The sequence below is a fragment of the Sinohyriopsis cumingii genome, chromosome 15 (genome assembly GCF_028554795.1).
Source record: "Sinohyriopsis cumingii isolate HCF-2022 chromosome 15, ASM2855479v2, whole genome shotgun sequence".
Classification (NCBI taxonomy): Eukaryota; Metazoa; Mollusca; class Bivalvia; order Unionida; family Unionidae; genus Sinohyriopsis; species Sinohyriopsis cumingii.
Genome location: NC_142975.1, coordinates 49,142,224 through 49,156,099, shown reverse-complemented (window position 1 = coordinate 49,156,099; position 13,876 = coordinate 49,142,224). Strand labels below are relative to the sequence as shown.

General features: G+C 34.7%; 1 protein-coding gene across 1 annotated transcript in view; it reads right to left on the bottom strand.

Moving 5' to 3' along the window:
• LOC149781771 (uncharacterized) overlaps positions 1-13,876 on the bottom strand; it is a 211,428-nt gene that overhangs the window by 111,129 nt on the left and 86,423 nt on the right. The window contains exons 9-10 of the mRNA XM_089935925.1: positions 4,233-4,346; positions 1,493-1,579 (exon numbers count right to left, since the gene is read on the bottom strand). Coding sequence (XP_089792051.1) covers positions 1,493-1,579; positions 4,233-4,346 — 201 coding nt within the window. The remainder of the gene's footprint in view (positions 1-1,492; positions 1,580-4,232; positions 4,347-13,876) is intronic.

Below are 13,876 nucleotides of genomic sequence, written 5' to 3'. Positions count from 1 at the left end.
AACATTGCTTTCTAACCAATTAGTCGAGAAACTGCTACTTTATAATAAGAAATTCCAAGAAGCTATATGTCTCACCCATTCTCCTGTTTGATACAGATGTTTTCACTTTCAGCCAATCTTGATGATGCATGATGGTAGGGTTACATAAATGACAGGGCAAAGGGAGGCTAGGACTGTATGAATAGGACAGGGTAAAGCTGATGCAGGAAGTTAGATGGAGGGTAGGATCGCATGAATGACAGGGCAAATGGAGGATAGGATTGCTTGAATATGAGAATATGACAGGACAAAGCTGATGCATGAAGTCAGAGGGAGGGTAGGGTTGCATGAATATAATGGGGTAAAGCTGATGCATGAAGTCAGAGGGAGGATAGGGTTGCATGAATATAATGGGGTAAAGCTAATGCATAAGTCAGAAGGAGGGTAGGGTTGCATGAATATAATGGGGTAAAGCTGATGCATGAAGTCAGAGGGAGGATAGGGTTGCATGAATATAATGGGGTAAAGCTAATGCATAAGTCAGAGGGAGGGTAGGGTTGTATGAATATAATGGGGTAAAGCTGATGCATGAAGTCAGAGGGATGGTAGGGTTGCATGAATATAATGGGGTAAAGCTGATGCATGAAGTCAGAGGGAGGATAGGGTTGTATGAATAGGACAGGGTAAAGCTGATGCAAGAAGTCAGAGGGAGGGTAGGGTTGTATGAATAGGACAGGGTAAAGCTGATGCATGAAGTCAGAGGGAGGATAGGGTTGCATGAATATAATGGGGCAAAGCTGATGCGTGAAGTCAGAGGGAGGATAGGGTTACATGAATATAATGGGGCAAAGCTGATGCATGAAGTCAGAGGGAAGGGTCGCATGAATACATGTATAATAAGCATCTCTCCTTGAGTTTGGGACTCATGACCAAGGTATATGATAAAAATGCCATCTCTGCCACCACCCGCTGAACAAGTGATACATTGGTCTTGTTTTAGCTACAGCAGATGAGACAAATAGGGACATGGGTTTAGATTAACATCTATATATATATTGCATTATCTTCCAAAACTGCAAAAATGAAACCTGTTTATCTATTAAAAAACTGCAAGATCTAAGTAAAGCACAACAAAATAAAGGCATCAACACTTTTGGGTGTTTGAATATAACAACATCAATTAATCCCACTCACAAGTGTCCATCCTGGAATTAAAACTCAATGAAATCCAAAAATTAGCACAATGTCTTTCATGAAAATAATGAATTAGAACAGAATATATATCTGATATTTTACAGTAACATTTTTTGCAAACTAAACAATAGTTGAATTGTTCTGTTGAAATGAGATGAAGTTTTTCTTCCATAGCATATTCTTTTATAAATAAATGTAAAACATGGAACTTCATAACAAATTTATGCCACTGCTGGATTTACACCAAAAACTGAAAACATTTAATTTAGCGATTTCAAATTGTCATCAGTAGCTTCATTAGGAATTTTAGCTAACTTACTTGGCAAGACGCTGTCTCCCCTTCTTCACTTTTGATTCAACGGTGAACACTTTCCAAGTGGAGAAATTAAATGACAGCAACCCCATCCTGAAATATGTACATGCACTGAATGAAACATATCAAGTTCTGTTCATTTTTCTTTTCCTTTCAATGCTACTAGTCTAAATTTATTAGACCTGAATTTTCTAAGTCAAAAATTTTAAATTAAATAAGGAAAGTAATGCATCATATAGGACATTAAGAACCGAGTAAAAATGTTATGTAACTAGAGCAACATTGATGACTTGACATTACAAATTCTCGCCGTTCTCTTTTTTTTAATAAATTATGAAACACCCAACCTCACCCACCTCACCTTGTGATCCTGACTGAGGGGTCATGACCCAAAACAGACTACAGGTTTTATGTGTCTTCATTCATTAACATAATATATAAAGTATGGTCCAAAACATTACACGAAGTCAATGCAATTAAATTTGTTAACCTGACCTCTCCTTTTGACCCTCTCTGCATATGGTTACCATATGGATATTAAACAGTCAAGTTTAGTGCACCTCTGTCCTGCATTTTAAAAGAAGATATGGGTAATACACAGAAGATATGGGTAATAAACAGAAGGTCTGAAGGACAAAGAAAGCACTTGACAATATCCCTATTGCTGAAGCAAAGTAACATAGTTTTCATTTTTTTAAAGGGTTTATGCATAAACAATGACTATGTCCCTTTCACTGTGCAACACAAATTTTATATATCATTTATGCCCAGTCTTTTAAAAAGTGAATATTTGTTTGTACATGAAAATCTGATTTTATATTGGCAAGATGCCAAGTAATGGGATGCATATTCAATAAATGAATTATGCAGAAAAGCTGGGTATTTTCTGCTTGAGACAGAGAGTCATATGCATCATAAAGTCACAACAAGAGCTAGATCTGTGTTTGTTTGGTCTCGCCTTACACAAGGCAAACTATTTCAGTGTAATACAGTTGTTGTACATAATGAATTCACTTTCAAGCAAAGGAAACTAATTTTTTTAAATAATTCTGTGGCTGTTCCATACACTAAATTTAATATTAAAATAATCCATCTGTAAATAAAATATTATACCAATTTTCCAAGTGTAATATCCATGAATTTGAGTCCTGAAAATACATGATTATAAGTCAGGTTCAACTGTGTGTGTGTGATAGGATTTTTAACATAGCTTTAACAATTTTTCAGTCATATCACTTTGATGTCTGCAGTGTGGCAGTTTATAGTGATGTCTAGCATTGGGGCATCATGCCGCAGACATGTAGTATCATATCCCACCCAGTCACATTATCCTGACACTAGGCTGACCGTGGGTACGTGGGAAAGCCTGCCAGTAGCTTCTCGTGGGTCGGTGGTTCTTCCCTGGGTTTTCCAGGGTTCTTCCTCCACCAGTTATACTGGCCACCATGTATGGCCTATCTTGTGCTGAAAAATGGCATTAAACCCTAGATCAAAAACAACAACAACCAGGCTGACCAGTCCTAACACTAACCTCTTAATGCTGAACACCAAGAGAGGCAGCTGTTAGTACCATTGTTATAAGTCTTTGGTATACTCAGCTGGGGTTCGAACCCACGACCTCCCGCATCCAACGTGAATGCTCTAACCATTAGGCCACCGGAGCAGTCACAGATCCAACTGCAAACAACATCGAACCTGCTCTGCCAGCACATTATGTGACATAAGATGTGGTTCTACACAGTTTGCAGTTGTACCCGACTTCTATAATAATAATAATAATAACTTAAAGAGGGTGACACAATTAGTCACATGGAAATAATTCTCCTTGGAGCCCTCTATTAAATGCATATTTACATTCAAAGTATATGTGCATAGTTACAAGTTAGTATATGCCACACAAACAAAATGCTTTACTTGACAAAATAAGCAAAATATATGCTAATAAAATAAACAAATCCACTGTAATATACTGTAATATATATATATATATATAGAGAGAGAGAGAGAGAAAATACAAATCATATGGTGAATAACAATCCTTTCAAGTGCATTGGATCCAGCAAGGGATCACATGTGTCATGGATTGATTAAGGTAAATGCAATAAACTGACAGTGAACAGTGCGAAACTAGTATCTAACTAGCCTGAGCACTTTCGACTCTTTAATGAGTCTTTTTCAAAGACAAATACACAACATAGACAAGACAAACAAATAAAACAGAAAAACAGTTATGTTTGCGAAACTTTACATGGCTGTTGCTACAGGAATAAAACCTTTTAACTTTCTTATGTTTCAACTAGTTCTTTCAGGTTGTTGCTGGGAAATATTTGTATTGACCTAGAAATTGATGAGCCATAACGCCATCTATTATTTTATGTAAATTTATGTAAGCACAAATTAAATCCTGGATATTTCATTGTTATAGTAGTCATAGGGTATTAAGCAAATTTAGAGAATTATTTAGAAGAAAATGTGCTGGCTGCCAAATATAATTTTATTTGTGCTTGATTGTCTTTTTCTAGTCTTCTTGACACCATTTAAGTGTTATTGTAATTGCACACAACCCCAACTGGAGTTCTCAAATCAGGAAAGGAAAGGAATCTTACTGGATGCACTGCCTTAAAACATTGAAACCAAGCAGTTTAAACCAAGAACACTAGAAAAAGATATATATATATATATATATATATATATATATATATATATATATATATATATATATATATATATATATAAGACAGCTCACTTGAAGTGTTTATCAGCTTTATTCTTCTTGAGCTGATCCTTAAATCTCTTGTCCCACTTCTGGAAAATATGCTGTTTCAATCTCTGGTCTGACTGGTTCTTTAGTGAGCGAATTCTGGAAAGACAAGAATTTAAAAAATATTCTAAAACTTTTTGCAATCATACAGTGGTACACACATATAATGTAATTTGATATTATGCAATTGAATTAATTAATAAAAGAATGTTTTTTGTTATTTTTAATGAAATATCCCTTTCTTCCTCAGTCTGATAATGTGTGCTAGGTGATATTCAAATCCTGGCTGCTGTACGACTGAATAAAAGAATATATTAAACTAAAAATGTGTTCATTTGATGCTGATGGCCCCTGCCAATTAAGTACAATTGAAAAAAGCTGTGTTAATTATGTAATGCAAAGACTTTATTCAAGCAGCAGCAGCCACAACAAAGTCACAATTTTGTAAAGATGTTGAAAACGGATTATATGTCTTCTTAATAAAAGGCCTCTAATCAAATATAGTTTCAATCCATTAAGTTATCTGAAATTTATTCAGTAAAAATAAAATCATGACAGATGGGATCGATGGACATGGGTAACATTTTATGCACTCCATAATAATTATTAACGAAATACTTGATCATACTAAATGTTGGAATCCATAATAAAAACTTACCACATATAGTAGGATCCATAAGCAAACTGCACCAACTCAGACCTGCCAAAGCAGAATGTGCTGGCAGATCTGGGTTAAAGTAGTTTGCTATTAGTAGTTATAAGAACAAATAACACAGACTCTGATCTGCTGACATATTATATGACAGCAGATCAGGGCCTATGCATTTTTCAGTCGACCTTGACCAATGAACAAATATACACAATACATAAAACAATGGTCCCTCAAAAGTGCACAAATTTGTTAACTACATGATTATATATCTTGAATATTTTATTAGAATAACACAAATTTTTATGTTGAAAAATATTTTTCTGATAACTGAAGACAAATTCAAAGCAGGAGTCAGCAAAAAATCATGTAACATTTTAGCATTTTAGAAAATTGTCCACACAGTTATCATTTTATGAGAAGAGGTAAGAAAAAAGTGATGACAGGCACAAAGTCTCAAACATTTTGAACAATGAATTGCTCCGACAGTCATGGTAAATTTGGAAAACAAGTGGAAAATATACAATATGTTTATCCATTACTTTGGCTGATTGCTGACCACCTTGCAAAATTATGTAATTGCACATTCATTTGTTCAATATTGAACCAACATTGCATGATATGTGGCCAATGTTAAATATTACAACAGTCACATTTTTACTATCATTTACTAGAAACTCACTGTAGTAAACCAAAATGTATCTATATGTTCATAACAAAATTTTAAAATACGTTATGCCACTGTAGGTATTGTTTTGTTGGCTGAGCAATGAGTCACTTAAATCAGTACAACTCCTGACAAAATTAATTCTGTCAATTGTACAAGTTGTATGAAATCAACCAAATATTATGCAAAAACATGGCACCAATGGTTGAACTAGAATAAGTATAAAAATTAGGCAAACTTTAAGTGGCAAAAGAAAGAATCAGTACTAAAAACAAAAAAAGTCAACCATAACCCAAATTTTTTTAATAATTATGTTCTTAACTATTATTCCTAGGATACCAATTTTTGTGGACTTTATTGCAGCAATATAAATTTTAAAAAGCCAACAAAAAAGTGATTAAATCATTAACAATAGAATGTTTGCTCCAGCCATGAGTTTTAAAAAGCTGTATCTCCTAACAGGCCACAAAAATTGATACTCATGTTAGTACATGAATTCAATGTATGTCTCTTTTATTCCATTAAAATGGATTTCATTAAACCAATTTCATTCCAGTAAAACTCATTTCATTCCATTAAAACATATATCATTAAATCCATTTCATTCCAGTAAAACTCATTTCATTCCATTAAAACATCATTAAACCCATTTCATTCCAGTAGAACTCATTTCATTCCATTAAAACTGATATCATTAAACCATTTCATTCCATTAAAACTGATATCATTAAAACCATTTCATTCCATTAAAACATTTTCAAACCTAATTAAAAACCATTTTTGCTGTGACTGAACACAAACATGTTACTGACCAAAAAGCCAGATATTGAATTTAGACCAATGCTGCCTGAAATTCACACTATGGCCCTAAGAAATATAATATTTATTTAAACCCCAAATAGCATAAAAATCACATTAAACCCCAAATGGCATAAACCAGTGGCATAACTATATAAATATCAGATTTCAGCCTTCTTAATATGCATTATTTGTCCTTCAAGCGACCAAAGTGTACCAGTAATCTAAGTAGATACACAAAAAATGAGGAAAAAGTGTAATCTGTGTAAAACATGTCATAATTACAATAAATTGTACAAAAATGTACATTTTCTTGTCTAGCCTTGATCTGCATCTGTTTTAAGTTCATGTCACAAATGGGCACACTCCAAGTGAATCAATACAAGAGTTCAAATACAAAACTGATTTACAATGTCTATATTCCTAATGCATTCTTCATTTGTCCTTTTTCTTATCCATGTTTTAAGGATCTAAAGATCCATATGAGCTAACATTTGGTAGAGTCCATTATCATTAACATGTCACATTAATAAAGATCCAAATGAGCTAACATTTGGTAGAGTCCATTACCATTAACATGTCACATTAACAAAGATCCAAAGGAGCTAACATTTGGTAGAGTCCATTATCATTAACATGTCACATTAATAAAGATCCAAAGGAGCTAACATTTGGTAGAGTCCATTATCATTAACATGTCAGATTAATAAAGCCTGCTTACACATGATATAATTATATTACAGAACTATTTTCTCACACATAAATAATATCAAAAAAATAACATGACAACACAGCTATTTTATTTCATTTTATTTTGACCAGTGTACCTAAAAGCATAATCCATGCACGTGACAGTATAAGATGCAATAAAACATCAAACCATAATGATTTTGCCAAAATTATAATCGTTCACAGGTAGTAATATGTTCATTTAACTGCAGACCATATAGAGACCTGGATCTGCCACAGCATCTGAGTTTATGCTCTTTGTTAAAAATATAAGTAAAACAATGTAGACCCTGATTTATCTGTTCATCGTAGGATACAGAACAGTTCAGAGCCAAGTGCACATTAAACAAGTGTACATAAAAAGTTACAGGCACAGGGTCCTTTCATAAAAAAAAACAAAATTGAAGTTGAAAATCCCCGCAACACAGATACCTCAAGAAGTTGGTACATTGTCTCTAAATGTAAACCATAAAAAGGGCCAAGTAACTTGTCCTGAATGTAAACCATGAAAAGGGTCAAATAACTTGTCAGCCATCTGACACTAATAAAACACATTTTTTTTTCAAATCTGAAATTTTAACAAATTTGCCAATATGTCAGATCATTGCATGTGAACCTTGAAAGCTAGCTAAATTCTATGACTGCAGTAGAGGTGGTAGTAACTATGCACAGTGCATGGGTGCATAACCTTGCAAGCTGGCTAAATACTATGACTGCAGTAGAGGTGGTAGTACTTATGCACAGTGCATGGGTGCATAACCTTGCAAGCTGGCTAAATACTATGACTGCAGTAGAGGTGGTAGTACCTATGCACAGTGCATGGGTGCATAACCTTGCAAGCTGGCTAAATACTATGACTGCAGTAGAGGTGGTAGTACTTATGCACAGTGCATGGGTGCATAACCTTGCAAGCTGGCTAAATACTATGACTGCAGTAGAGGTGGTAGTACCTATGCACAGTGCATGGGTGCATAACCTTGCAAGCTGGCTAAATACTATGACTGCAGTAGAGGTGGTAGTACCGATGCACAGTGCATGGGTGCATAACCTTGCAAGCTGGCTAAATACTATGACTGCAGTAGAGGTGGTAGTACTTATGCACAGTGCATGGGTGCATAACCTTGCAAGCTGCCTAAATACTATGACTGCAGTAGAGGTGGTAGCACTTATTCACAGTGCATGGGTGCATAACCTTGCAAGCTGGCTAAATACTATGACTGCAGTAGAGGTGGTAGTACCTATGCACAGTGCATGGGTGCATAACCTTGCAAGATGGCCAAATATTATGACTGCAGTAGAGGTGGTAGTACCTATGCACAGTGCATGGGTGCATAACCTTGCAAGATGGCTAAATATTATGACTGCAGTAGAGGTGGTAGTACCTATGCACAGTGCATGGGTGCATAACCTTGCAAGCTGGCTAAATACTATGACTGCAGTAGAGGTGGTAGTACCTATGCACAGTGCATGGGTGCATAACCTTGCAAGCTGGCTAAATACTATGACTGCAGTAGAGGTGGTAGTACTTAAGCACAGTGCATGGGTGCATAACCTTGCAAGCTGGCTAAATACTATGACTGCAGTAGAGGTGGTAGTACTTATGCACAGTGCATGGGTGCATAACCTTGCAAGCTGCCTAAATACTATGACTGCAGTAGAGGTGGTAGCACTTATTCACAGTGCATGGGTGCATAACCTTGCAAGCTGGCTAAATACTATGACTGCAGTAGAGGTGGTAGTACCTATGCACAGTGCATGGGTGCATAACCTTGCAAGATGGCCAAATATTATGACTGCAGTAGAGGTGGTAGTACCTATGCACAGTGCATGGGTGCATAACCTTGCAAGATGGCTAAATATTATGACTGCAGTAGAGGTGGTAGTACCTATGCACAGTGCATGGGTGCATAACCTTGCAAGCTGGCTAAATACTATGACTGCAGTAGAGGTGGTAGTACCTATGCACAGTGCATGGGTGCATAACCTTGCAAGCTGGCTAAATACTATGACTGCAGTAGAGGTGGTAGTACTTAAGCACAGTGCATGGGTGCATAACCTTGCAAGCTGGCTAAATACTATGACTGCAGTAGAGGTGGTAGTACATGGGTGCACAACCTGGCAAGGATCTTTGCCTAGCATGTTGAAGAAGACCTTGTATAATAACTTATCCAATTCTTTTTTAAAAAAATCAGTGAAATAGATCCAATGTTAATTACTATGTAATTGAAAACTGTAAATGAAAATAGCCTACTATCTATATTCATGCACATGATGTCCTGGCCAGGAGGGGTTTTCTTCCCATGATGAGGGGTGTTGACCAACCTCACACTACTCATTAAATTTATCATGCATATTTACAGTAAAGACATCCCCTGAACACATGACTGTAATCTGGCTTGTGCCAGGCAAGCATGACACTTCAACTGGGAATTTAACAGCAATAAGATAATCACTGGAATATGCTATTTGTGATCAGTAGTAATTCAGAAAGCATTAAAGATATTAATGCATTTTGGTTGGATTACTCAAGAGTTGAAGCAGCATAAAAAAATTAACATTAGGATTCTTTGGGCAGAGATGATTTGGCTTTAGTTTTTAAGATTTATCATGATAGATTACACGATGTGCGATCATAAGTAATTTGACAGGATTAAAGACATTAATGGATTATGACTGGATTAGGCATTACATGTACTATTAAACAAACTAACAGAAGCTTAAACAGATTGAGTTTGCTTTGGAATTTAAAGTTGGTTAAGATATGTAAATGTACATTATTTACCAATGCTAAAATACCAAAATCTCAACCATGGATAAAACAAAACTTTCGTGATTTGAATCAAGTCTGACATTTATGTTCAGTCGATTTTAATAACTTCCCAAATTCAACCCAGATACATCAATCTTGATTAGTTCTGGCAAGCAAAGAGCAAGCTGAATCTACCCATAGGCAGGAAACAATTTAAATTTCTTGGTGGATTCATTAATTGTATTAACAATGCCACATTCCAATGCAGATATTCAAAGGACACATTTTATAAAATTCAGGCTTCATCTAGAGGAAACATGGATCCAGTAAGGATACATCATCTAGAGGAAACGGATCCAGTAAGGATACATCATCTAGAGGAAACGTGGATCCAGTAAGGATACATCATCTAGAGGAAACATGGATCCAGTAAGGATACATCATCTAGAGGAAACATGGATCCAGTAAGGATACATCATCTAGAGGAAACATGGATCCAGTAAGGATACATCCATCATCTCCTAACTGTGGAGGTCAACAATGAGGACTGCCACCAAAAGAAATTCTGGCAATGAACTACAAAGGTTGGCTAGAAGTACTAGTGTTATATATAAGAACAGTATAAAATGCAACAAGTTACCATGAAAGGACTGATGTGATGCTATGATAAACTGATTTAAATATAGAATGAGGAAATCTGTTCGATAAAGTTATCTTCAACCATTTGCACGCTAAAAATCAAGTCAATGAAAATTCCCTTGATCTGAAGTTAAAAATCATGACCTAAGTTTACAAATCTCCTATCTTATGCTGACTTATCTGCTCTGTCACAAGCATATTGTCTCCTTTATGAATCCTGCACATGCATTTAAGTTCAGAGATGTAAACTTTGCATGAATTCCTTGACAAAATATAAGAAACAAAATCTTATGTAAAGTCAGTGTATAATGAGCATGGACCCATTGCAATAACCTTTAACCTAGTAGTCCTGACCCAGCATTCTTGACATTTTTAAGTATGAAATTCAATCTCAAGCTTGATGTCTGATTTTCACAATTCTGTAACTCTGATCAGAATAGAAAATAATGATACAAAAAACTCAAAAATCCTCTTAACACTGTGTTCCTTTATTAGCTTGCTAGCTTTCAATAAAGTTTATGTATTTAGTGCTTGAGCTAAAGATTTGTACTCAAAAGGTTTTGACGTTCCTAAGCCAGGTATATTAACCAAGATCAAAGAAGTATTCTGACCCAGTCTAGTAATTAGGATCTATGCCAAGACAAGGGCCAATATGAACTACAAAGACCTCTAACCAATAAAAGGGCTACAACCTTAACATTGTGATGACCAGGAACCACTGTGGGAGGACCAAGCTATTCCACAAAAGGACCAAGACCCAAGGTTGGTTTCAAACTACACACTAAGTGAAAGCCAAAACTCATTGTGAGGACCAACGTACACCCAGAATAGTGACTACTTACATAATATTATATCAATATAATAAGTAAGCGTTCCACACAGGTTAAAAATTCACTCATCAACCAGTGCACACCATAACCTCTTTACCTTTTGATTATGTTTAAAGACCTTTGAAAATGGAAGACAAAATATTACATAACAATGTAAACAACTACTTTACATGTAAATTAACACTGCTGTAAAATCATAATCAAGTATACGAATAGCAGAGTGAAGGTCAAAATAATGCAACTTATTAAGGCTGATTGTATGCAAATCAGGGTCTGTTAGATGTGGAAATAATGGGATATTATTAATGTGGAGTTCCACATTTGGAAAAAATGGGATACTATTAATGTGGAGTACCTGATTTGGAAATAATGGGATACACTTAATGTGGATTACTTGATTTGGAAATAATGGGATATTATTACTGTGAGTACCTGATTTGGAAATAATGGAATACTATTAATGTGGAATAATTGATTTGGAAATAAAGGGATACGATGAATGTGGAGTACTTGATTTGAAAATAATGGGATACTATTAATGTGGGGTACTTGATTTAGAAACAATGGGTTACTATTAATCTGGAGTACCTGATTTGGAAATAATGGGATACTATTAATGTGGAGTACCTGATTTGGAAATAATAGGATACTACTAATGTGGGGGTACTTGATTTTGAAGATCATACAAAATCTTGTTTCAATCTAATGATTTGGAAATATAAGATACTACTAATGTGGGGTTACCTGGTTTGGAAATAATGAGACTCCTAATGTAAGGTACTTGATTTGGAAATTTGGGATACTAATGTGGGGCACATGATTTGAAAACATGGGATACTACTAATATGGAGTACTTGATTTGGAAATATATGATACTACTACTAATGTGGGGTACTTGATTTGGAAATAATGGGATACTACCAATGTGGGGGTACTTGATTTTGAAGATCATACAAAATCTTGTTTAAATCTATTGTAGATAATGGACCATGATACAGTCATTATAAAAAAACTGAACAGGTCATTCTAAGTTTGCCTAACAGATACTATCTTTCAAAAAAAAATAAAGGAACCTTTTAATTCCACACTCATGGTTGCATTGTAAAATTTGGAAAGAATGTTTCCTTTGCAACGTCTGTTAATAGGTAACTCTAATTTCTTTATTTTGATAACAGATACTGATACTTATCCATAGAGAAATACTGAATACCATATTACTTACAAGTTGGATCCATCTGCACGCTGCATGCAGATTGTTAGGACTAACAGAATAAACAGTACAGACCCAGATCTGCCAGTGCATTATGCAAATTTGTTCTATATTGTTTGCAGCTGGACCCAACTTATAAGCAAACAATACACTGTACATTACAATGAAAGACAAAAATGTTTCAAGGAATTTGTGCTATTTGAACCTCATATAAATTTGTTATTTTTTGGGAAACAAGGCAAAAGAAGGCAAAAGATGTCTCTGCTTATCACAGCATGGGCAAAATATCACCAAAAGGCAATGAAAATAATAAATGACAGGTGAATTCACAATCTAAAATGGATAAACTACCATCAGAAAGATATGGAAAAAAATTAGTTGCAAATTATGTAAAAATTTCTAAATTAGCAAAAACAGTGCAATAGAAGAGGAATATTAGACTCAGAGAAAGAAGTTTAATATTTAAAAATCAAATATAAATTTGATAAAAATTTTAATAATTTTTATTATCAAGTTTGATACCTGTAAATGAAAACACTTACTGTTGAAATATAAACCACATGCAGAATTCTGTTTATAGCAACCACTTCAAAGAAAATAACCAACAAGTTAATTACCTTCCTATAAGCTACTTACTTGGGGAGAAATATACATTTAAATCTAAAAGAGAAAATCATTCAAACAGACTTAAGAAAACACAGAATAAATTTTCAAAACAATTTGAGATTAAGTTTATTCATACAGCATATCTTATGGTCCTACAATTCCATGTGCCAAGTACCTGTAACAAGATTATGTCCTTGAAAAGTTCATTTTAAACAGATCTAGAACTTTATCTTTTTGGTATAATGAAGAAAGACAAGACTCCCAGTTACAGTTTGGCAAAAAAATTCCCAAGAAATCAAAATAATAAATTCTGATTTTTATACACCATTGCAGTTTCTTTACTGCATGATTGTTGATAAGCAACAAAAATTTGGTGAAATATTTTTAAATTATATCATTCAGTCACCTATACTCTATTCATTTCACATATACCTAATATCAGAATTGTTTATTTTATAATAAATTGTACCTTTTGTCTGAACAAATACTGAGGCTTTAGTAAATTGTATGAGCCAGCACACTCTGAGGGCATACATGTAATGTCCATACACCAGCACATGTTCTTCCACTATAAGCTTCATGTCTCTTCTTTTGTACAGTCTTAGACACTGATAAAGTCTAATGGTCTAACATCAAGCCATTCAAATTACTGACGGAGGGATAAGTGGTTGTTTTGTTTGGGGTTTTTTTCTTCAGAGGTAACAAATGCAGTTGCTCATGTGCAAATTCCATGAATAATGTTAGAGGCTGAG